The sequence below is a fragment of the Callorhinchus milii genome, unplaced genomic scaffold (assembly GCF_018977255.1).
Source record: "Callorhinchus milii isolate IMCB2004 unplaced genomic scaffold, IMCB_Cmil_1.0 Scaffold11, whole genome shotgun sequence".
Taxonomy (NCBI): Eukaryota; Metazoa; Chordata; class Chondrichthyes; order Chimaeriformes; family Callorhinchidae; genus Callorhinchus; species Callorhinchus milii.
Window position 1 is genome coordinate 2,869,249 of NW_024704752.1, and position 23,491 is coordinate 2,892,739.

General features: G+C 43.2%; 1 protein-coding gene across 1 annotated transcript in view; it reads left to right on the forward strand.

The window, feature by feature from the left end:
- Positions 1 to 551: 551 nt before the first annotated feature.
- LOC103184421 (endothelin-converting enzyme-like 1) overlaps positions 552 to 23,491 on the forward strand; it is a 37,525-nt gene continuing 14,585 nt past the window's right edge. Inside the window, exons 1-12 of the mRNA XM_007902391.2 lie at positions 552 to 687; positions 1,720 to 2,514; positions 6,570 to 6,638; positions 11,587 to 11,697; positions 13,511 to 13,603; positions 13,978 to 14,102; positions 16,222 to 16,444; positions 17,517 to 17,615; positions 18,783 to 18,857; positions 20,517 to 20,620; positions 21,355 to 21,413; positions 23,242 to 23,293. Of these exons, the coding sequence (XP_007900582.1) occupies positions 1,729 to 2,514; positions 6,570 to 6,638; positions 11,587 to 11,697; positions 13,511 to 13,603; positions 13,978 to 14,102; positions 16,222 to 16,444; positions 17,517 to 17,615; positions 18,783 to 18,857; positions 20,517 to 20,620; positions 21,355 to 21,413; positions 23,242 to 23,293 (1,796 nt within the window). The 5' untranslated portion in view covers positions 552 to 687; positions 1,720 to 1,728. The remainder of the gene's footprint in view (positions 688 to 1,719; positions 2,515 to 6,569; positions 6,639 to 11,586; positions 11,698 to 13,510; positions 13,604 to 13,977; positions 14,103 to 16,221; positions 16,445 to 17,516; positions 17,616 to 18,782; positions 18,858 to 20,516; positions 20,621 to 21,354; positions 21,414 to 23,241; positions 23,294 to 23,491) is intronic.

The window sequence follows — 23,491 nt, forward strand, 5'->3', positions numbered from 1 at the left end:
CTTATTGTTGGATCATAGGAACAGGAGTAAGGCCATTCAGCCCCTCGAGCCTGTTCCGTCATTCTAATTAGATCATGGCTGATCTGTACCTCAACTCCAATTTAAATCGATATTGTTGGGATTTTAAATGCCTTTATTTAATGTGTAATTTATTTGCATTCCCAACTTTTCCCTAGATGTGACTTTTGTTTTCAAGAACAGATTTACACTGAACGAATGGTAAACCGTTTGGATCATTAATGATGGTTTACTTGAAATCACAAAAAAAGTCAATTAACCAGAAAACGATTAAACAGTCTATAATCATCGCTCTATGAATAATGCATTGCCATTTTCATAATTACAACTGCAGATTGACTTTTGACTAAATTTCTAAAACACGGGGTAATGGAGCAGTAAAGTTCCACCCCCCAACCCCCCCGCCAACCCTGCATCATTGTGTTTCCTCTTTGTAAATATTTATAATTTAATCTGCATTGTATCTGTGTGCAGTGCTCGCTGAGTGTTAATGTTCTGCGCTGTTGCAATGGACAGTGGGTTGTACTGGCTCTCTGAGTTAGCATAGAGTACACTTGGACATTCGCTGAACATTTCTGGTAGATCACAGTCCAGGTGTGCAGCTGATATTAACTGTGAAACCCTCACCGTGGGGTCTACATTGCTTGAACCGTACAAAGTCTGACACAGGTTAGTTTGAAGACTGATTCTCACTCGTCTTCTCAATCTCGTTACTCTGATCTTTTCTTTTGAGGTGAAAGGGGGGAAGGCAAAAATTTGTAAGTACGTTTTCAGTCCTCGTGCATGTGTCTAAAACTCGTACGCCATCATCCCTGCTATTGGTTCTCTTCTTAAAAATAAGAAATTATAAGCAAAATCCACAACTTTTTAAGAAAAAAAGGTGATGTACAGTGGTGTAATAATTACAAACTCAATATCTCGATGTGAAAGACGTTAATGTTAATGCAAAATAATACTAATAAATGATAAATATATTGAAATATAAATATATTATGTTTGTTGCTGTTTGTCGTATGTTGTATGTTTGCTAGTGGCGTTGAACTTTTGTGGCAATTGTAGTTTAATGTAGCTGTAATGATATTGTGTATGTGCATTGTACTCTTTGTATTTAGCAGTTTTTACCACCCAGGAGTTTAGATGAATTGAGGTGCAATATCAAGTGCAAGGATTATTATATATGATTATTATAAGGTTGTTACAGTCCAGATGAAAGCAGCTTGTGTAGGAGCGGCAGAGGGGCTGTCAGTCATTCAGATCAGCACTGAGAGAAAGAGAGAGAGAGACTCAGAGAGAGAGAAAGAGAGACCGAGTTCCAGAGAGAACTCCACAGAGAGGTCGAGAGCTCCAGAGAGAGAGAAAGACAGACAGAGCTCCAGATAGAGAGAGACAGACAGAGAGCTCCAGATAGAGACAGAGACTGAGAGAGAAAGAGAGAGGGGGAAATCAAGAGAGAAACAGAGACTGAGAGAGAGAGAGAGAGAGAGAAAGCTCAAGAGAGAGACATAGAGAGCTGTGAGTGGTAGGTGGCTGATTTGCAGTTCAGATTGCTACCTGGATTGAATCAAAAACCTCCTCCACTTGAAACCCTCGGCACTTTTGCAAGATCCACACAGTGGAGGCAGAAGCGATGGGAAGGGTTTATGTTATACATATATAAAAAATAACAACTGAACTCTTCTCTCTCTCTCGCTATGAATGCAGTGCCCTAAGATGGACATGGAGAAGACTTACTCCCTGACAGCTCACTACGATGAGTTTCAGGAAGTTAAATACGTGAACAGATTCAGCTCGGGCACACTGCACAACGGCCTGAGTCTCCACGTGGGCTCTCAGAAGCAGGAGAGGGGCTCGGGCAAGGCTGGCAAGGACAAGGCTAACAGGTGGAGCAAGAAGGAGATCTGCCTGTTCTCTGGGCTGGTGTTCGCCACTGGACTGTGCGTCATCCTGGCCGGGACATTGTTACTCAAGTACCTGGTGTCTGAGCAGGACCACAACCGCTGTCGGGAGCAGTGCAACCGCAACCGAGGAGCTTCCAACAAGGCAGCCAAGCTGGTGGCCAGCAACATCGACTCCACCGTGGACCCGTGCACCGACTTCTACACCTTCTCGTGCGGGGGTTGGCTAAGGAGGCATGGGATCCCCGAGGACAAGCTGAGCTATGGCACTGTCAGCGCCATCGCCCAGCAGAACCAAGCCAAGCTGGAGAGGCTCCTGCAGAAACCCATCAGGAGACGGTCCCGGTGGTCGGCCGAGAGGAAGGTCAAGGACTTCTACAGGTCCTGCATGGACCTGGAGGAGATCGAGAGGCGAGGGGCACAGCCGATGCTGGACATCATCCAGGACTGCGGGGGCTGGGACCTCCTGGTCAACCTCAAAAGGTCCCGCTGGAGTTTGGATGAACTCTTGTACAAAGCTCAAGGTGTCTACAGCGCGGCGGCCTTCTTCACGCTCAATATCAACGTGGATGACAAGAACTCTTCCCGCAACGTGATCAGGGTAAGTCTGGTCGTAATAATAAGTAGTTATTATTATTATTAATAATACTCAGCATGAATAATAATCCTTGCATTTGATATCATGCCTTATAACGTCTCCGTGCGCTTTACGGTGTTATAGTGTAGAGTGTAGTGACTGTGTGTTTTGCGGGCAGCAGCACGATTGCGCACAGTACTGTCCCACCAAAAGGTTGTGGACTGAGTGTCTGATTTTATTTGGAGGATTGTTGACCAGGACCCCAGGAGTGAGAGACAGAGAGAGAGAGAGACAACTGTCTCCTTTTTTCCCCGATGTGAAAGGTACGAAACAAATGTAATTAGTTGCTGCTGTGGTTGAATACGCGGGATGGAGTGTCACCGAATTAGCCGCCGTGACAAACTGTTCCCCTCTCCCTGGTTTCTCCTCCTTGTGATTCCATGGGCATACATGGTCAGTGACATTCCCTTCTCTGTCTCTTAAAAAAAAATGCACAGTTGTCGCACTTTACTACCTACACCTACCCTCCCCGCCCTCCACCTCTCCTGATCCCAACCACCAGCTCGGGTACAGATCCCTGAATGTCCACCGCCTTGTATATCCTCCTGACGTGAAAGGCGTTACACAAATGTAATTTGTTATTGTTGTTTACAGTAAACCGCACTCGGAGGCATTCAAAGGTGTGACAAGGCGCTATATCAAATGCAAGGATGATGGTTATTATTTGTTATCATTCCATAACATTAACTTTTCACACAGCAAACTGAAATCAGACTTAATATGGAGTCCTGTAGCTCACTGGTTAGAGCACTTGGCTCGCAAGCCAGAGATCTGGGTTTGATTCCCATCAGGGTGAAATGTTGGGCAAGTTTCCTTACTCCACACGCCTCTGTTTATCCTGCAGTAAATAGGAACCGGTTGTTAGTTGATTGGCGAATCACTTTTCCGAGGATAATAATTCCTTCAAAAAAAATAATAATAATAGACTGGATCACTTCAATCCACGATTGTTTGTGGGACGCTGCTGTGCACGATTGGCTGCTGTGTTTCGCCTACAAAATATACAGTCAATTCACTTCACAGTATATTCTATGAAGCGCTTTGAGACGTCACGAAGAGGTGATAAGGGGCTATATCAAATGCAAAGGTTATTATATTTAATACAAACTAGAGGACTGCTGATTGCACTTGTCCGATTGGTTGGAGTTCACCCGGTAATGCTCGGTGCTCTGTCCTCTTTAGATACATTGAACCATTCACAATGGAAGTCTTTCCTACAAAGAAAACAAAGGGAATGAAAATTGTGTTTCGATCGAGATGGTCGGATCTAGAAATTTCTGTGCGCCCTGCGAGAAAAAGGGATTACTGTACAACTACAACCACAGGAAACTTTAGATCCATTGGTTCCACTTAGATTTAATTTGCTTGTGAATGGCACCTTGTATAGCATTGGGGTGTTGTAAATAATCAAATCTAACCTGAAGGTCAATGCGTAATTAAAGAAATTGTGTGGGGGGGGGAGTGTTCCTCTGACTCCCTCTCTCGTTCAAGGTCTGCCTCAAGACTTACCACTTTAACCGCTCTTCTGGCCATCTTTCCCCTCTCTACCGACCTCCGCTTCCACCCTGAGCTCGGGTGCCGTGCTGGGATTGTTAAGCACCTCCCGACATGAAAGGTGCTGTGTTAAATGTACGTTCGTGTCGTTAATCTATCAACTGCGTCCATCTGGCAAACGTATCGTTTTGTGCCCTTGACCTCTATTTTTTTTATGGCAGTGAAAAACTATGTGGTATCGAGGGATATTAGGAAGGGACGAGAGTTATAATCTTTGCTTACATCTTTTCTTCCTGCGAGAGGCTCTGATCTTGGGAGGAAACTGAGAGTGAGTTACTGGGTATTGAAAGTGACAGCCTGTCTCTCCCTGCCTTCCCTCTCTCCCCCGAGTCAGGCAGAGCAATCTCTGTAACACAACCGGTATTTTGTAGGGTGGAACACGTTTATTAAGCGGGGTGAAGCTGGAAGGTCATGGGTAAGCACAGTAATACACAGCCCTTTGTTCAACAAAGATAATAATCAAACTGGTGATTTACTGACCTCATTCCACATTCTCTTGTCCACTGCTTTCTCATAAATCTCACATCGGGTGTTTATTAGCCTTCAGATCATCAAATATTGCCTGACATCCCATCCTGTTATTGAATGCTTTTTGCCATCTTTCTACATTAATGAAATTGCTTTGAACGTAACGGGGGGGATGAGGAGGGAAAAGGTGGGTGGGGAGGGAAGTGTCCACGCCATCCGTGGACCATTCAAATCTAAGTTATAGTGGCAAATTGTATCCCCACCTTCCCCCATATCTCCTGTTGACCCCGGAAGCAGGAGCCTCAATGGGTAGGCTTGTCCTAGCAGGATAAGCTGAGGGAAAACTTGCCAGACAGCGCTCTCAATGGAAAGCTATGTAGTTTTAGCCCATCCTCGAGGGCCCACCAAACCTTGCCTCTTCCCAACTCTGTGCCTTCCAGCGTGATAAGGCATTATGCAGTACCAAATCTACTGTATATTTTTGCCCACAAAATATACGGTCAATTCACTTTACAGCATACACTGTGAAGCTCCTTGAGATGTTTCGAAGATGTGATAAGGTGCTATGTCAAATGCAAGGATTATTATTACTAAATGAAAGGATTATTATTTCGTGCTCGGATAAAAAGTTTAGACCAAAGTGGAATTTCTTTTCCCCACCCCACCGCACAATATTGTATCTACAGCCTCCCTCCAAATAATAATAATAATCCTTGCATTTGATATAGCGTCTTTATTACGTCGTTGAGACGCCTCAAATCGCTTCACAGAATATACTATGAAGTAGATTGACCGTGTATTTTGTGGGCAAAACGCAGCAGCCAATTTCACACAGTAGAGTGCCACAAACAATGTTGGATTAAAATTGGCTTTATTCGTAACCTCAGTATAATACTGCTTTACCTCTTGTGCCTTCTAAAACAAAAGCAATTTCAAATTAGCCTTTTGTCAAAGGGAAGGCGTTTTAAAATCTCGCTTCCTCTAATGCAAACATAATTTAAGCAGTTTCTTTTCTCAGTGAGAGATTAATCATTTGTATTATAGCATATCTACATTAACGCTGTGGCTAGACAGAAGTAATACTTCAAACTCCTGACATCCCATTGGCCACGCTATTTAACATTTATTTCGAAATATATAGTCTTATTTTAACCTTAGAAACTTTTCTTTCAGGTGTCAGCTTGGCTCAGTCAGTCACATTCTCGCCTCTGGGTCAGATGGCTGTGGGTTCAAGCCCCATGTCGGGACTTGGAATCACATAGTCTAAGATAAGACTCCATGCTGGAGTGTCCTTCGGATGAGACGTTAAAACAAGGACCTGTCTGCCTGTTCAGGTGGATGTTAAAAATCCCGCGACTCTATTTGAAAAGAGAAGGGAGTTTCTCCCGGTTCCTGGTCAAGAATCCTCTGGCTGTTTGGAGGATATTGTGCAAATTGGCTGTCACATTTGTCTATAAAACACACAGCCACTACACTTTACTCGCTGTGAAGTGCTTTGATACGTCACCCTGAGGTGAAAGGTGCTTTCTCAAATGCGAGGATTATTATTATGAGATAAGATGTGATTTAGGCAACGGTTCTTTGTAAGAGTCCAACAAGTTGTTGACAAATAATCATTTCTCTCGTGAAATAGTACACCTGGTCACGTTTTTAATCTTCATTCTGTAAAACCAAAGTCTTTCTCTTTTTTGTTTTTGAGAATTTCCACTTTTTCAGGCCAACAGCGATCGTAACTAGGCAATTTTTGGCATTGTATCGGTTGAATTTATAGAATTAAAACTATAGAATTGTGGATCAAACTCATTGCCGGCCTCATAAATATTCACATGCAATAATTCAAACGTGTAAGTGATGGAGCATTCAATTCAAAGAACAGCAGAAAAATTATGAACCACAGCCTCGTGCATCTTGTTGGAGTAAAAGATGTAATTAACATGGAGATGAATGGCTCAGTGTGAAAAACTCATGTCAATAATGCATTCGCAACTCTCTCGCAGATTGATCAAGATGGACTCACACTCCCTGAACGATCACTCTACCTTGGGCAAGATGAAGAAAGTGAAAAGGTAAAAAAAAACTGTAGAGCTTTTAAGTTAAGGGGAGATTTAATGAAGCTGTTCAAAATTATGAGAGTTAATAAGGGGATGTTGTTGCCACTGGCGGGTGGGTTGGTAACCTGAGATTTAAGATAATTGGACAAAAGAACCAGAGGGAAGATGAGAAGTGTTTTCACACAGAGAGTTGTTAAGTTGTTATGGTCTGGAATGCACTGCATGAAAGGCTGGTGGAAGCAGATTCAATGATAACTTTCAAACGGGAATTGGATATATACTTGAAAAGGAAAAAAATTGCAAGGTTCTGGGGAAAGAGCGGGGGAGTGGGACTAATTGGGTAGCTCTTTCAAATATCGACACAGACAAGATGGGCCGAATGGCCTCCTTCTGTGCTGTAAGGTTCTATGATTCTATAAGTAGATTTAAAAGGGGAGAAAAAAACCTAGCTTCAAACAATGTAAGCTTTTCAAACGTAACAATATTACATTTGCTTCTAATGACTATTTTATAAAGAAATTGAAGATGTTTATTTTGCAGAAAGACTTATTATTATTTTGCACATAGGTTTATTATTCATTGATTCAAGTTTAATGGAATTGTTAACAAATTAGCTTTTTTTCTTCCGGTGGACGTTAACAATCTCATGGCACTATTCAAAAAAAGAGAGAGGGAGTTTCTTTTGGTGTCCAGGCCAATACACCTTCCAATAAACCGGCTGGTTTCTTCACAGCTTTTTGGTGGGACTTTACCCTGCGCAAAACGGCTGTTTCCTTCACTAGTCACAAAATTCAACTCACCTAAAACTCCGCCGCCTGCATTCTCACCCACATCAAAGTCCGTACCCCGATTACCCCAGTCTTTGCCAAATTCCACTGGCTCCCTGCCACAAAGCGGTCAACTTCAAGATCCTCACTCTTGTGTTTAAATCCCTCCATTCCTTGACACCCCCCTATTTCTCCAACTTCCCGTCTCCTCGCTGCCTCCACTCTACTGGCTCCGGCCGCTTTCACGTTCCTCGAATCTTCCGCTCCACCATCGGTGGCCGTGCCTTCAGGCATTATGCCTCGAAGTTATGGATCGCCCTCCCTCAATCCCATCCCCTCGCCCCCTCTTTCCCCATCCTCAGGTTGCGCCTGAGGACCTTCCTCTTCAACCGGAGCTACGGTCACCTTCCCCCTCCCCCTGGCTCGGCATCGGGCTCCGCCATTGTTAAGCGCTCTGAGATGCCACCCGGCATGAAGAGCGCTATATAAATGCATGTTGTTGTTGTCTTGTTTGCTTAGAAAAACAGTCACTACACTACGGTATTCACTCTGAAGGGCTTTGAATCCTTTCGATGTACACGCTACTGAGATGCAACAAAAGGAAAATATGTATTTCATAAACATTCTGTGATATTTCCTACATAAATCATCTTCCTCCCTTTCTATCCTTGGGGTTAATAGGTGAGAAAGATCCCAACTCAATTAGAATGAGTTTGAGTATTGCTTCAGTGAGCTTGGCTCAGTCGTCAGCATTCATCCTCTGTGTAAGAAGCTTGTGGGTTCATATGGGAACTTTGAGTTCACCGTCTAGGCTGATGTACCATGGCAATGATGGGGGGGCACTGCAGTTGGCAAACATGTTGTAGGTGGGATCAGGCATCAAACCAAGGTCCTCTTTGCCTGTTAAGGTGACTATTTGAAAAGAGAAGAGAGTTTCTCCTAGTGACCTAGCCAACAATCCCTCCGCACCCCCACCGATTAATTATCGCTTGCCTTCATGACATGACTATTTGTGGGACTTTTCTGTGTGCAAGAATTACACAGACATAGAGCAGCTGCACCAGACAGCAATTACTATGAGATGCTGTGACGTTACATGAATTAAACTTGATCATAGCAGTATTAAAAATAATTGACACTAAATCTCAACGCTACCATACCCCTCGGAGTGATGAAGAACTAAATCCCATTTGATTTGATTTGTTTGGTCCGCTGGCTGCTTTCCCCAAAGCTATGAATCTTTTTTTCAAAAAGACCATTTCTATCCTAATGTAAAAAGCTCAGTAACTGCTTCCTCCAACCTTGCTTGGACACAACACAGGCTGAAAATGTAGCCACAATATCCCTTTATATCTCAGAATCCAAATGTCAAATAATAATAATAAAAGTATCCCTTGCATTTGATATACCGCCTTATCACGTTGTTGAGACGCCTCAAAGCGCGTCACAGAATATATTGTGAAGTGGATTGAATGTGTATTTTGTGGGCGAAACACAGCAGCGAATTGTGCACTGCAGTGCCCCACTATGTGGATTGAGCAACTCTTTTTTTTGAGGGGTTATTAACCTCGGAAAGCGATCAACCAATGAAGGAATTAATCTACGATCAGACCGAGAACTAAATGGCATTCACGTCGTGCAAGGCTGCATCTCAGATCTGTTGTGTGTTGTTCTAACTACGGCATGTTACTCACTTTAACAAAGGGTTTTGTTAATAAACTGCTGCTTAGGCAATTTATCCACAGTCTTTTTCCCCATTGCAATAGATTTTGGTTATCTCCGTAGAACTCAAAGGCAGAACTCAAAGGCTGTCAACCCCGTACCGATTCCGTGTGTGTTATTCATCAATGTTGATTTTTCAGTTCTTAACCATTTGCAAAGGAAGCAATAGATTGTATTTGGTACACTAAAATATCCAATAACCTGTATAATCCCACCAAATACTGTACAGTCTAATTTAAGAGTTGCAATTAAAAACTCACCTATTATACGGTACAGTCAAATGCTGAATTGAGAGAAGTTGGAACGATATACAGTTGGTGGAGCAGGGGAGTGTGGTGGATGTTAGTTATTGACTTTTGGAAAGCATTCAATAAGGTGCCTCTGAATGTAATTGCAACTATAGTGAAAGCTCAGGGGATAAAAGAGGATGTTGTAAATTGGCTGTATACTAGGAAACACGAAGGGTGTGATCAATGGCAGTAAGTCCAATTGGATAGCTGTGGGCAGCAGAGCACCCCCCAGAGGTCAGAGCTGGGACCTGAGTCTTCCAGGAAACAAATGGCTTTTAATTTGGGGAAATGTAAGATGACTGATATCGATTTGAAAGGCTGTTACAAAATGAAGGCCCGGTGTTAAATAAGGGGCTCAGGATACATTTTTAAACATTAACCTTTGCTAAACAATGCAAGTGAAAATTGGAGCACTGTTACAATAATAATAATCCTTGCATTTGATATAGCGCCTGATCACGTCTTCGAAACGTCTCAAAGCGTTTCACAGAATATACTGTAAAGTGAATTGACTGTATATTTTGTGGGCGATATGCGCAGCCAATTGCGCACAGCAGTGTCCCACAAACAGTCGTAGATTGAGTGAGCAAATTTTTTTTTTTTTTTTGAATGGTCATTATCTCCGGAAAAGCGATCCGCCAATCCACTAATAACCGGGTTCCTATGTACTGCTAGGTAAACAGGTGTGTGGAGTAAGGAAACTTGCCCACCGTTTCACCCTGCCTGGGAATCGAACCCAAGTCCTCTCGCTTGCGAGGCGAGTACTCTAACCAGTAAGTTGCAGCACACCACGTATATACTGTGTATATATATATTACATATATATATATATACACACAGCCCCGACCAAGAAAGTCACACTGTATTTTTACCAAGTATTGGATCTCATATTGCTGTATTGTTCTGGTTGCAATCAATTGCACTTGGTATATAATTTAGTGGCTCTAGCAAGGGATTAGACAAGGGCAACAAAGTTCACTAGAGGTTTCATCCCGTTGAGTTATAAAATGCATCTAAGGAAGTGAAAAGCTATTAAGGATGTAACTTAAGTGTTTCAATAATGGAGGGAATAGATAAAGTGGATATAGAAAGAAATTTTTGCACAGAAGCAGAGTAGAGTTCTTCAGAATTCTTCAGAAAATAATTATGAATTGAGAGCATTGTGAATAACGTAGTAAAACGAGTCATGTCTTCATATTTATGTCTACTATTAGCTTCAGGCGTGATGTGACCTTTCTACCTTTGGGGTACTAGATTTACTCCTGCTCTGAATTATTTCTGCCCAGGAAGGAAAGCTCCACAAATTGGCCCCCAAAAAGTCAATAAATACCCTCAATAAACCTGGAACTATTAGCCTTCAAAGTTATTAAATTAAGAATTCTTGCATTCGATTTTTTTTGTGGTGTCTGACACATGGGGAAACCCATCACCAGGATCCATTAAGAGTATCCAAACCAAGTTAAGATTTCCATGCATCCCATCTACCCTTGGGATTTCCAGAGATAGATTGTTGGAATGGAATGCATTCTCCCTGGAGGGACACATCCCGCTTAACTACTTCTGGAAAGTATTAGGCGCAGGTTGGCAAGAGCCAAGGCTTCTGGACCCCAGAGTGTGCGTTGGGGTAACTGCTGGAGTCTAACCAGCTAAAACCGTGTAGTTCAATTGCCATCGCTATCTGGCAAACTTTGCATTTGACAGGGCGCCTTAGTATGTCGTCCAGACTTCTCAAAAGGCTTCACAGCACTTTGCTGTGAAGTGCAGTGACTGTTTATTTTGTAGGCGAATGCAGTAACTAATTTTGCGCACAGTGGCGTCATACAAACAGACATGAAGGTTCCTGAGAATCAGGTGGACTAAATATTCTATCCTCCGTCACTCTTTGAATAGTGCCACGGGATGTTTAACATGCACCTTAACAGGCACAGACTTTGGCTTAAAGTCTCATCAGAAGAACGGCACCTCCAACAATTGTGGCACACCACCCAGCACTGTGCTGAGTGTTAGCCGAGACTGTTGTTTGTGGGACTTGCCTGACCCAAATTAGCTACCATGTTTGGCGACGTAAAATAAATGTGTATTTTGTAATTCACCTGGCTTTGCGAAGCGCTTTGAGATATCCTTTTGTGTATGAAAGCTATCCATTTATTTTCGCCCTCTTCCCCCAATGTTTTTGTCGGACAGATTTTGGCAGTTTACAAAACCCTGATTGAAAAATTGGTAAGTCTCCTTGGTGCAGATGATGCCAAACAGAAGACCGAAGAAATATTACAATTAGAGACCCAACTAGCAAATGTAAGTAAAGCAGTAAATTGTACACCGATTATTATAAAGTTTTGATGCGAATCAATTCAAAATTTATTCGTGTTTTTGCAGTTTCATTACAGTCATAATTGTCGTTCATAATAAAGACTTATGGAATACTACAAAAGAAACCTAGATAAAAAAATTGTTCAGAGTTATGATGCTTGGTGTATCACAGACTTCAGTGAATGTCCTTCGAGTGTCCTAGGATGTGAAGTTATTGCAATAGGATGATTTATCACCACTGAAGCTACTTTCGATCCAAGTGAAATTATCATAAAGGTAGACCAAAACTGTATTAGGTTGGCTAGATTTATCAGTAAAATGTAAGAAGTACAACAACTTACATTTGTATATCTCCTTTCACGTCAGGAGAACATTCCAAGGCTCTTGACAGTCAGGGTTTTACAACAACAACAACAACAACCTGAGCTGGGGGTTGGGATCAGAAGAGGTGGAGGGCAGGAAGAGTGGGGGTAGAAGGTCAAAGAGGAGGGTCTTGAGATGGGCGTTGAGGGAGGCAAGTGAAGGGGCAAGTCAAAGGGACTGTGGGCTGGAGTTCCAAAGGGTGGGGGCAGAGAGGCTGAAGGCCCGCCCGCTGATGGTGGGGCGGGCTGGGTGGAGACATGGAGCAGGCCAGAGCCTCCTGAGGGAATGGAGCAGACAGGTCTATATGGAGTTAGAAGGTTAAAGACGTAGGAAAAAGTAAGGACTTAGAAGGTAATTAAAATGTGCTAGCCCCAACGATCAGTGAAGTTGGTGTAAAGATTGGTGTTTTGGGGAGATGGAGGGGGTGGTCGTGTTACACCATTTGCCCCCATTTCATTTGGCAATTTCAAATCTGGTTCATGAATTCGAAATCAGGGATCGCTTGGGGGAGGAAGCCAATCGATCAATGATTAGCCTCGAGAATATCGACACCGTTCAGTAGAAAACAAGATCAGGATGGATGATGATAAGAGTTCCAAGACACCCAACATCATCTGTCAAAGGGTCTCTCAGCTCAGTGCACTGTCAGTGTAGCAATGTACAATATCAGAGCAGTGGCACTCAGGTCCACAATTTATTTCCTCCCCTTCTCTCCCCATCTGAGATGGGAGAAAAATGTGATCTTGAACCGATGTGAAATGGTCTTACAAACCTCCTAACCGCTCGCTCTCGTTGAAGTATTTTACTTACACCCATTCTGTTCACTGATTCTTCGGATTCCCTGTGCCACATACTATTTCTGGCCAAGAGGTAATATGGATGTAAGGGACTTGGCAACTCTAAACAGAGAAGCACTTTGAGATGTTTCTGCGAGGCGATAATAATAATAATAATAAAAATCCTTGCATTTGATATAGCGCCTTTACCACATGGTTGAGACGTCTCAATGCGCTTCACAGAATTTACTGTAAAGTGAATTGATTGTATTAAGAGATTGTATATTGAGCTTGCATTATCCATTCTCGATAGACCTAAGAGTGTGGTGGCCTAACACAGTGGATGAGAGTTGAGTGTTCCCAACAAAGACAAATAATGCCACCTAATGATCATTATTTGTGCTTTCCAAATGAGCAATTCTGGAACACTCTTTCTCTATCCCTCCGCCTTGCCCCTTCTTTCCTCATCTTTCAGGTCACACTATTCGACCGTGCCCACAGTCACCTCCCCTCGGCTCGGCATTGTGCTCCGCCACTGTCAAGCACTCTGGGACGCTACTCTGTGCGAGGGCCGCTATATAAATGCAAGTTGTTGTTGAGCAACCTGGTAAATTGTCTCTTTTTTTTGCCATATCTACGTTTCTGAAAACCATCCAAAGATCACGATTTCCGAGTCGGATTCTCTGAGGAGGGACATCAACACAATGTACAACAAGATCACCTTGAGAGAGTTACAGCGCATTGCCCCAACCGTGAGTACACGTTGGTGTGTTTCCAGTCGTCCTGACTCCAATCTTTTACAGTGAAAGGTATTGAGTGCTACTCGGTGGTGCCGTCCTTTGGTTGAGACGATCTGCCTGTTCAGGTGGACGTTAAAGATCTTGCGGCGCTATTTGAAAGCAGAAGGGAGTTTCTCCCAGTGTCATGGATAACAATCACCCAAATAAAATTCTTTATTCTTTTCATGGCTGTTTGTGAGATACAATTTGCCTACAAATATACAGTCACTGCACTTAATCGGTAAACGCTTTGATACGTCCTCTTGACACGAAAAGGTATCTTGATGCAGGGTAAGGTTTTTATTATTATTATTATTATTGTTATTTACTGATGTTGTTCATTGCAGCCTCATTGGAAGCGTCTACTGGGGAGGATCTTTCACGATACTTTTTCAGAGGATGATGAAATTGTGGTGCTCGCCACTGATTACATGCAGAAAGTATCTGAGCTCATGTCCAGTACGCCTCCCAGGTGAGAGACAACCCAGATCATCGGCCTTTCTTTATATTGTGTCATTTAATTTAGTTACCGTCCGCCTTTTGATACAGGAGATTTAAAGGGACCATCCTCTGTTTGAAAGAATTAGGGAGTCTTTTTCTTGTGTTTTTCTGTCTTAAGTTCCCTTCCACCGCCAAATTTACCCCTAGGTTTAAAGTACAGAGGAGCCCTTTTATAATGAGATGTTTTTGATCCATAGAATCTGACCCCACGCTGCACCACTACGCGTTAAGGGAATAAATGGCCGACTTCCTGTTCATCGGTTCACTGCCAACTCCACATCCTGTCTTCAGTGCACCCACAAAGCAAGAAGTAACGTTATCAGTGACCCGATGAACAGTGACTAGACTTCACAGTAAATCCTGGGAAGCACTTTGAGATGTACTGCTGAATTGAAAGGCGCTATATCAAATGCAAGTTTTTTTGTTTTAGTTTTAGCATGAAAAGTCACCCAGTGACTTGGGTTGGTTGCATATATATGCAGTGATTGTTTGCGGGGTTCTGTAGCTTAGTGGTTAGAGCACTCGCCTCGCAAGCAAAAGCACTTGGGTTCGATTCCTGGGTGGAGCGAAACTTTTGGCAAGTTTCCTTACTCCACAAGCCTCTGTTTACCCAGCAATAAGTAGGAACCCGGTTGTTAGTCGATTGGTGGATCGCTCACAAAATACCCAGTCAATTCAGTTTTCAGTATATTCTGTGAAGGAAGTGCTTTGAGACTTCTCAATGATGTGATAAGGCGCTATATCAAATGTGAGGATTATTATATTATTAGTAATATTATTATTATCTTCGGGTTCCACAGTGCAATTGCATTATAAATGTTATAGTGAAGTACTTTATAATAGGGCTGCTTTGCAGTTGTGCTGTTCATCTCGGGTGAATTTGCTCGCTGGTGTGATTAGCTGCTGTGTTCGACTGCGCAATATTCGCTTTTATTAGCAGCCGTTTCTGATCTGTAACTTGTTGGCATTGTTTATGTGAGAGATGGCTGGGTAAATACAAATCATGCAAAGATTCTTAACACTGAGTGCAATGGCAAACCTAGTGCTGGTCTAAATTGCTGCCGAACAAAACTAATATTCTGCAGTCCATTCACTTTGTCTGTAATTACTGTTATTGGTGCTTAACTGGTGTGTGGGTGTCAGGGGTAATTAACAGAGAATGGCTCAGTGGTGAGTAGGATTCAAAGATACTCCATTAGACAGGAAGGCTTGATAGTTTATAAGCTACAGAGAGTGTATCCCAATTAGAACGAATGGTCTACTCTACAATTTTCCATCCCAATGCTTCTTTTATTCTATCTCAGTGATGGAATTAAATGTCAGATCGTGCAAAATGTGTGGCTCCAATTAATTTGTTTGTGAACATGTGAATGAAATGAGCAAGATTTTCTACAGTGGCACAGGCTTTCTGCCTCCCACACCTCAAATGATAAGTACATTAGGGCAGCGATGCAAGGCTCTAGTTTACGTTCAACAACAACAACAAATTGTTTTTATAGAACGCCTTTCACATCGGGAGGATAGTTAATGTGTTCAATGGGGTCCCTTTATAAGGAATCCTAGCCACACATATAGGGCAGTCACACCAGTAATGGAAGTGGATCTATCCTCCAGGAGTAGATTGCGTTGGAACTTAGTTCCTGCAAGGAATTATGACGTACTTCAGTTACCAATACGATTGCTGTGAGTGACTCTTGTTGCAAATTTCTGAGTACAACATGCTCTCATAAAGTTAACACAGGGCACAAGTCAGACCGCTACATAACTGGCTTGATATAGGACTTTAGCTTTGGTTGGTCAAAGGAGCGGATAGAGTGGGCTACAGAAATAGATGATGGTTCTGTTGATGACTAACGAAAGCCGGTATCTCGACTATATCAGAGGAGTAACTCTAAATGGTGAGCTGGTGTCAATTGCTGTTAAAACGGTGATTGTTCTGGACTGTTGGAGTCACTGTAACTTAGGAGAGTGCGTGCTGGCCTTGCAAGCAAGAGGACCCGGGTTTAATTCCTGAGCAAGGTGACACAGTAGGCAAGTTTACCTCGAGGCTCTATATGAAATGCAAGGATTATTATTATTATTACTTTCAGGATCCTGCACAATTACGTGATCTGGCGAATCGTGGTGGGTCTAAGCGAGCATCTGTCCACCCCTTTCAGGGATGCCATACACGAGTTCTCCAAAGAGCTGGACGGCACAGAAAAGCCCATGGACCTGGGGAAAATATGCCTGAACCAGGCCAACAAGCAGTTCGGGATGGTCCTGGGGGCGCTTTTTGTCGAAGAATATTTTTCGTCCAACAGCAAAATAAAAGTAAAGATTTCTCCCGTTAAGATCAAGGTTCCAGATGTGAAGCCGGGAATGTTTAGCACTTTAACATTTTATCAAAGTTACATTTTAAAGCTCCACCATACACAAAACCCAATCCATTCAAAACTCCATCGCCCGGATACTCACCTGCACGAAACTCCGTACCCCCATCACACAAGTCCTTGCCAGGCTCCACTGGTTCCCAATAACCGAAAGGAAAATAATATGTCGGGATATATTATATAGATCCTCTATATAATATATCTATATTATATAGATCCTCTCATTCAAATCACTTTTTGCCTCCGCACCTCCCTACCTATCCGATTTGCTTACCCCCCACTCCACCACCTGCTGCCTACACTCGGCTGGCTCCGGCCTCCTTTTTGTCCCTCATGCCCTCCGCTCCACTATGGGGCCGTGCCTTCAGCCACTACGCCCCGAAACTCTGGAACTCTCTCCCTCAATCTCTCCGTCTTGCTCCTTCACTCCCCACCTTCAAATTCAGTTTAAACACCTTACTTTCCGATTGTGCTTACGGTCACCTCCCCTCTTCCCCTGGCTCGGGGTCAGATTCCGCCACTGTGAAGGGCTCCGGGACGCTACCCCACATGACGGACAATTTCCCCTGTGATTCTATTGAAGGGGGTAAATTCAGAAAATACTTCTTCTGTGAGCGAGTGATAAATGTATGGAACAGGCTCCCTTGGGGGATGCTGGAAGCAGAAATTGCTGTTTGTTTCAAGAACAAATTAGATCGATTTGTGGTAGAAAATAATATGTCGGGATATATTATATAGACACGACATGTCAAGCGACTGCCAGGATGGTGGAAGGGGAACAGGATGGACTTTGGTCTTCTTTTGCCCCACAAATTCTTATGTTCTTATTTCTTACATTCTGGAATGAGCTGTGTGAAAGGCTGGTGGAAGCAGATTTGATAACACAGCCTGCATTTATATAGCACCCGATATATAATACAAGCAATAGTAGCAGAATGCTTTCATTGTCTTGAGTTATGACCCAAACCAAGTTGTACCTTGCCTAACTCTTGATTTATTTCTGTTCTGATGAGGTCCAACAACTCATCAAAGATGTTAAGCACGCATTTGATCGCCGGCTGGAAGAATTAGATTGGATGGACGCTGAGACAAAGAAAGCAGCAGAAGCCAAGGTCTGCCGTGGTAATCCCACAGAAATATCATTAAGCTGTACCGAATAACATTGTAGTTTTATAAGGGATTTTTGCATTCGATAATTAGTTTCGATGTGAAGGCAGACCGAGATCAATCACAGTACATCATTGCTGGTTCTTTTCTGTAATTAGATTACAAGTGTATGTTCTGTTTGAATTATTTCCATCTGATACCAAACACGCATTGGAACAAAAGGGCAGTCTGGCCAAAGCTATCATAAAAGCATTTAACATTTTGACTGTAATTTCTCACAATGAGTGTATGACAAAGAGGGCGAATTCTGTCGCATTGCTCATTTATCTTATCAAATTCCTTCAACTTATTCGCTTATAGTTTTATTGATAGTTTGCTGGTCAGTGTTGCTACTTTCCGAAGCGCTCTCCGGTTTCAGACACTGTGTCACGATGGTTTTTAGTTTGTTGCAGGTTATCCTCATATCGACTCTAGCAAATACCCTTGATTTCCCGCCAGGGCCACAAGATAATAATAATATTAATAATAATAATCCTTGCATTTGATACAGTGCCTTATCAAGTTGTTAAGACATCTCAAAGCGCTTCACAGAATATACTGTACAGTGAATTGACTATTTTTTCTGTATATTACAATTATATAATCGGACAATGCCCTAAGCATCAATTGTACATCCTCAATTGTCTGAATTCTCTCACTCCATTCTCTCTTTTTCTCTCTCTCTCTCTCTCTCTCTCCCTTCTCTCTCCAAGCTAGTATTAGGAGTCCTGTAGCTCAGTGTTTAGAGCATTCATCTCTCAAGTGAGAGACCTGGGTTCGATTCCCGGGAGGGCAAAACCTTGGACAAGTTTCCTTACTCCACACGCTTGATAATAATCCCTCAAGAAAAAATACTATAATAAATTGGTCACTTCAATCCATGACTGTTTGTGGAACGCTGCTGTGCGTAAGCGGCTGCCAGATTTCGCCCACAAATATACAGTCAATTCACTTTACAGTACATTCTGTGAAGTGCTATGAGACGTCTAGAAGACGTGAAAAGTGCTATATCAATGCAAGGATTATTATTATTAGTTCAACAACAATTTTCAGTTTGTTTTTTGCTGGTTTTAGTAGTGGGGAATATCGAAGCCTTTGTATATTAAAATCAAACGTCCTTTTACTACCTGCAGCTTCGGTACATGATGGTAATGGTGGGTTACCCAGACTTTCTGCTGATCAATGAAGCTGTTGATAATGAATATGGCGTGAGTATTAATAATATTTTGATTTAAAGATGGGCACTCTTTGGCCCTTAGCTGCTTTTTGTAACCTTCTTTGTATCCTAATAACCTAATTGCATTATAAGCAAGCGTGCTATCATTATGTTTGGCACCTTGTGCCATCATTTTGCTGTCTCTGTCAAAGCCCCTTCCACCCTGGCCTCTCTTTATCTGCAACCCCTTAACACCATACCAACCTGTCTGCTTCCTCCGCTCATCAACAACAACAACAACAAAATTACATTTGTATAGCGCCTTTCACGTCAGGAGGACGTCCCAAGGCACTGGACAGACAGAATTATGGACCTGAGCTGGGGGTCGGGGTGGGGGAGGGTGGAGGGCAGGGGGGGGAAGCAGGGAGATCGAAAGCGTGGTCGAAGCGGAGGGTCTTGAGGTGGATCTTGAAGGTGGTGAGGGAGAGGGCGAGTCGGAGGGACTGTGGGATGGAGTTCCAGAAGGTGGGTGCAAAGTGGCGGAAGGCCCGCCCGCCAATAATAGGGCGAGCGAGGCGGGGGATGTGAAGCAGGTCGGAGCCCACTGAGCGGGAGCGAACAGGGTGGTAGGGGATTAGGAAGTCGGAGAGGTGGGAGGAGCAAGACTGTAGAGGGCTTTGAAGGTGAGTACCAGGATCTTGAACTGTATCCTCTGTGTGATGGGAAGCCAGTGGAGGATGGGGTGTTAGGGTCACGGAGCCTGGTGTGGGAGAGGACATGGGCTGCAGAGTTCTTGATGATCTGCAGCCTGTGGAGGGAGGAGTTGGGGAGGCCGACAAGCAAGAAGTTTGCATAGTCGAGTATTGATGTAATGAAGGCATCTATGAGGGTTTCGGCAGCCTGTGGTATGAGACAGTGGCGGAGCCGGGCAATGTTGCGGAGGTGAGGGAAGGCAGAGCGGATCATGGGGCAGATGTGGGGTAGAAAGGATAGTTGAGGGTCAAACAAGATCCCAAGGTTCTGGACTGGCTTAGCAAAGTGAAGTGTGCAACCATGGATGGTGATGCTGTCAGCACCTGAAGTGAGGAGGTGCTGACGGGAGCCAATCAGGAGGGCCTCGGTCTTGTTGACGTGCAACTGGACAAAGTTAGCTCTCATCCAGGACTTGATGACTGACAGACATTCTGTCAGGACAGCAGTGGTCCTGGAGTCGAGGGTGGAGGCAGAGAGGTAGAGTTGGGTGTCATCCGCATACATTCTCAGCGGGCACTGGCCTGTTCCATGTCCTCCTCTGCGCTTCCCGCCCCACCATTGGTGGACGGCGTTTAGCTTTTCTGCCTCCACCCTCTGCCTTTCTTGCTTCCTTCAAGGACCATCTCAAGACCCTCCTCTTTGGCCATGCCTTCGGCCACACTCCACTACCCCCACACCCTCCAGCTGTTGATTTCAACCTCCAGCTCGGGTGCAAACCTCTAACTGTCTAGCACCTTGGGACGTCCTTCCGACGTGAAAGGAGCTACATAAATGTCATTTGTTGTTGTCTTTAAATCCCTCATGAACATCTGGTTCCTGAACTGTGGCCCATGGCCACCTCTTGCTTTCTCTTTTCCTTCGCTCGGTGTTCAACCCGCATCACCAGGCAGTGCTCTGAGACGCTATCCTGTGCAAAGGGCCCCATCTAAATGATTATTGTTGTTGCTCTTTCTTTCAGTTCGAAGTAAATGAGAAGATGTATTTTAAAAACATTCTTAACAGCATAAGGTACAACATCAAAGTCTCGGTGAAGAAAATCCGTCAGCAAGTGGATAAGACAGCGTGAGTATTTTCCTTGTCTTCTCTTTCCTGGGTGATGGCTAGGCTGCCAGTCACTTCCTGGCATTCACTGAAAAACAGCTAATATTAATGGTGAAGAATTTGTTTGCAATTTGGTATAGCCCAGTGATGGCCAATCTTTTTTGGTTGGCCAACAAAATAATCATAGATATCACAAAATAGCGCAGGTTTATGCCACAAATCAAGACATATTAAATGAAGAAACATTTATTTTGTTGGTTCAACCATAACATAACATGTAGGAGCAGGAGTAGGCCATTCGGCCCTTCGAGCCTGCCCCGCCATTCAATCATGGCTGATCTTCTAATCTAACTCCAGTTAATAGCTAATAATCAAAGAGGGGACATTAATTACTCTGTGCCGTGCTCACCTACAAATAACATGTGAAAGGCGCAGTGTACCAAATGCTAGGATTATTATTCAAATTATTATTATTATGAAAGCTATGTGAAATGATGGAATTTGCAGAGATAAATAAATTGAGCACCACTTGGTAATGAATGCCAACCACGTTTTTTTTCACAGTGATGACACTGATTTTTTCAAGTTCACTAGGATTTAAAGACTGATTGGGATATTAAATTCTTCCAATTCTGCCATAACCCACTAACTTTATGATAGGTTCTCAAGCCCCTCGTGTATTTGTGCTGAAATAATATGGTGGGGTCTGTGATCCAATTTGTAATTGGAAATATCTTTTTCCTTTCACTCTCCAGATGGCTTCTTCCTCCTCAGACTCTAAATGCTTATTACTTGTCAACCCAAAACCAGATGGGTGAGTAGCTCAATGTCAAAATCATTTCATTGCAAATGGTTATCCAGTAAACACATTTTTCTCACAAAGCCACAAAAAGCCTTTGTATCCAAATAAAAAAGGAGTTTCATTCTCCGTCCATGGAACCTACATTCAGAATGCAGCAATTACTTTAGTTGAAATGATTGTCCTCACACTCGTCTACAAATCCCTTCAGACCCTGGCACTTTCGTACATTTCTGACCTGCTTTCTTCCCACTCTACTACCCGCTTGGTTAGCTCGGGCCTCCTGCTTGTCCCTCATCCTCTTTGTTCCACCATTGGCGGCCGTACTTTCAGCCACTATGCCCCAAAGCTTTGGAGCTCTCTCCATTAATCCCTCCACCTTGCCCCCTCCTTCTCCTCTTTTTGATCATGACTGAAGACCTTCCCTTTCGACCGTGCTTACGGTCACCTCCTTCCTTCCACCAGCTCAGCTTAAGGCTTCTCTATGTTAAGGCTTTGAGATGTTGCCCTGTCTGAAGGGCGCTGTACACATGCAAGTTGTTGTTTTCCTGGGATAAATAGCAATTATTACCAACTCAGCATATGATAAAAGCAGAACAATCAGGAATACACGGTCTATATTTAATTTAAAACCCTCTTGTGTAGGATTTCATAAAATATAAAAGTGTTGGTGGTGGGTGGGGGGGGAGACGGGGGTGGGGGTGGTGGTGGGGGGTAAGGGGTTTTCTGTGCAGAAAATACTAGTTTAAATTTCAAGTTGAACTTTTCTCTGACCTCCTGCATTTTGTGCTGCAGTGTGTGGGAGCTACAAATGTCATCAAATATAATTGTGTAGTTCATTATAAATATACACTTGACCCACAGGGGCACTGAGCTCCATTTGCTACACACACCCACTGCCCAACTCTCCCACTCCAAAGACAATTAGCAACTCGTCCCATCTATCCCTGTTCAGACATCCACACATTACACCTGTCCTCAAACCTGCTCAATAATGACTCTCATTTTTCAAAATATCTTTTTTTTAAAAGACATTGGAGGAAAAAAAAAGAGAATATAACACTTGTGCAAATTAAAAGCCCATCGACTGACGTACAATAACTTTCTCCTTTTTCCTCTCATTCGGAGACTGTTAGGGCAAAGTGCTGACCCTGTGACAGAGGGTGATCTCGCCCGCAAAACATACACTGTATATTCTGTGAAGCGCTTTGGAAAGTCTTGAAGACGTGATAAGGCACTGTATCAAATGCCAGGATTATTATTATTGTCTAGTTGGAGCCGTCAGCTTGCCTTGTGCTACGAGTGATTTGTCAAGTTACTCCGCCATGTAAGGGGTACAACAACAACAACTTGCATTTATATAGCACCCTTCGGGGTAGCGTCCCGGAGAGCTTCAGAGTGGCGGAGTCTAACCCGGGTGTTGCTGCCATGAAGACTTTGGATCGTTTGGATTTGATTCTCATTATTTGTGTCTCTGGTGGGAGTGGTAACAATTCATCGTTGATCTCAACCCCAGCAGGGATCTCTGTGGCTCTTTATACCCAATGGAGACCAGAGTTCAAATGCTACATTGATACAGTATTTAAGCAGGTCTAAAACACCACTTTATGGACTTATTTACTATATACGCATAACACATTAAGGTATAAATGTGTGTCATTATTGACTTACAAATACCCACAACAAGCATCTCCTGCTCTATGATTACTATTTCTTTAAGGATTTTTTTTCCCTCCCCTGGTAATTTTTTTGAAATAAGTTAAACTAAAATTAAGCAGATTCATCAGGGAGTAAAATGTTGTAATGAAATTGGGCTCAGTTCAGTCTCTCTTCACTTCCTTAGTCTTTCCGGCTGGAATCCTACAACCTACGCTATACGACCCTGAATTTCCTCAGTGAGTATTTCAAATGATGAGTAATTACAGTAATAAGGCTGTATGCTTTCACTGAGTTCATGAAAGTTTACATGTAATTTCTCTCACGATACAAGGTCACAAGAGAAATTCACATGAACAAGGCCCAGTCCATTTGACCTCATCCTTCCATAATGTCATCTCTTCCATCTTCCGATTACATCAAGCTGTTTCTTAAAT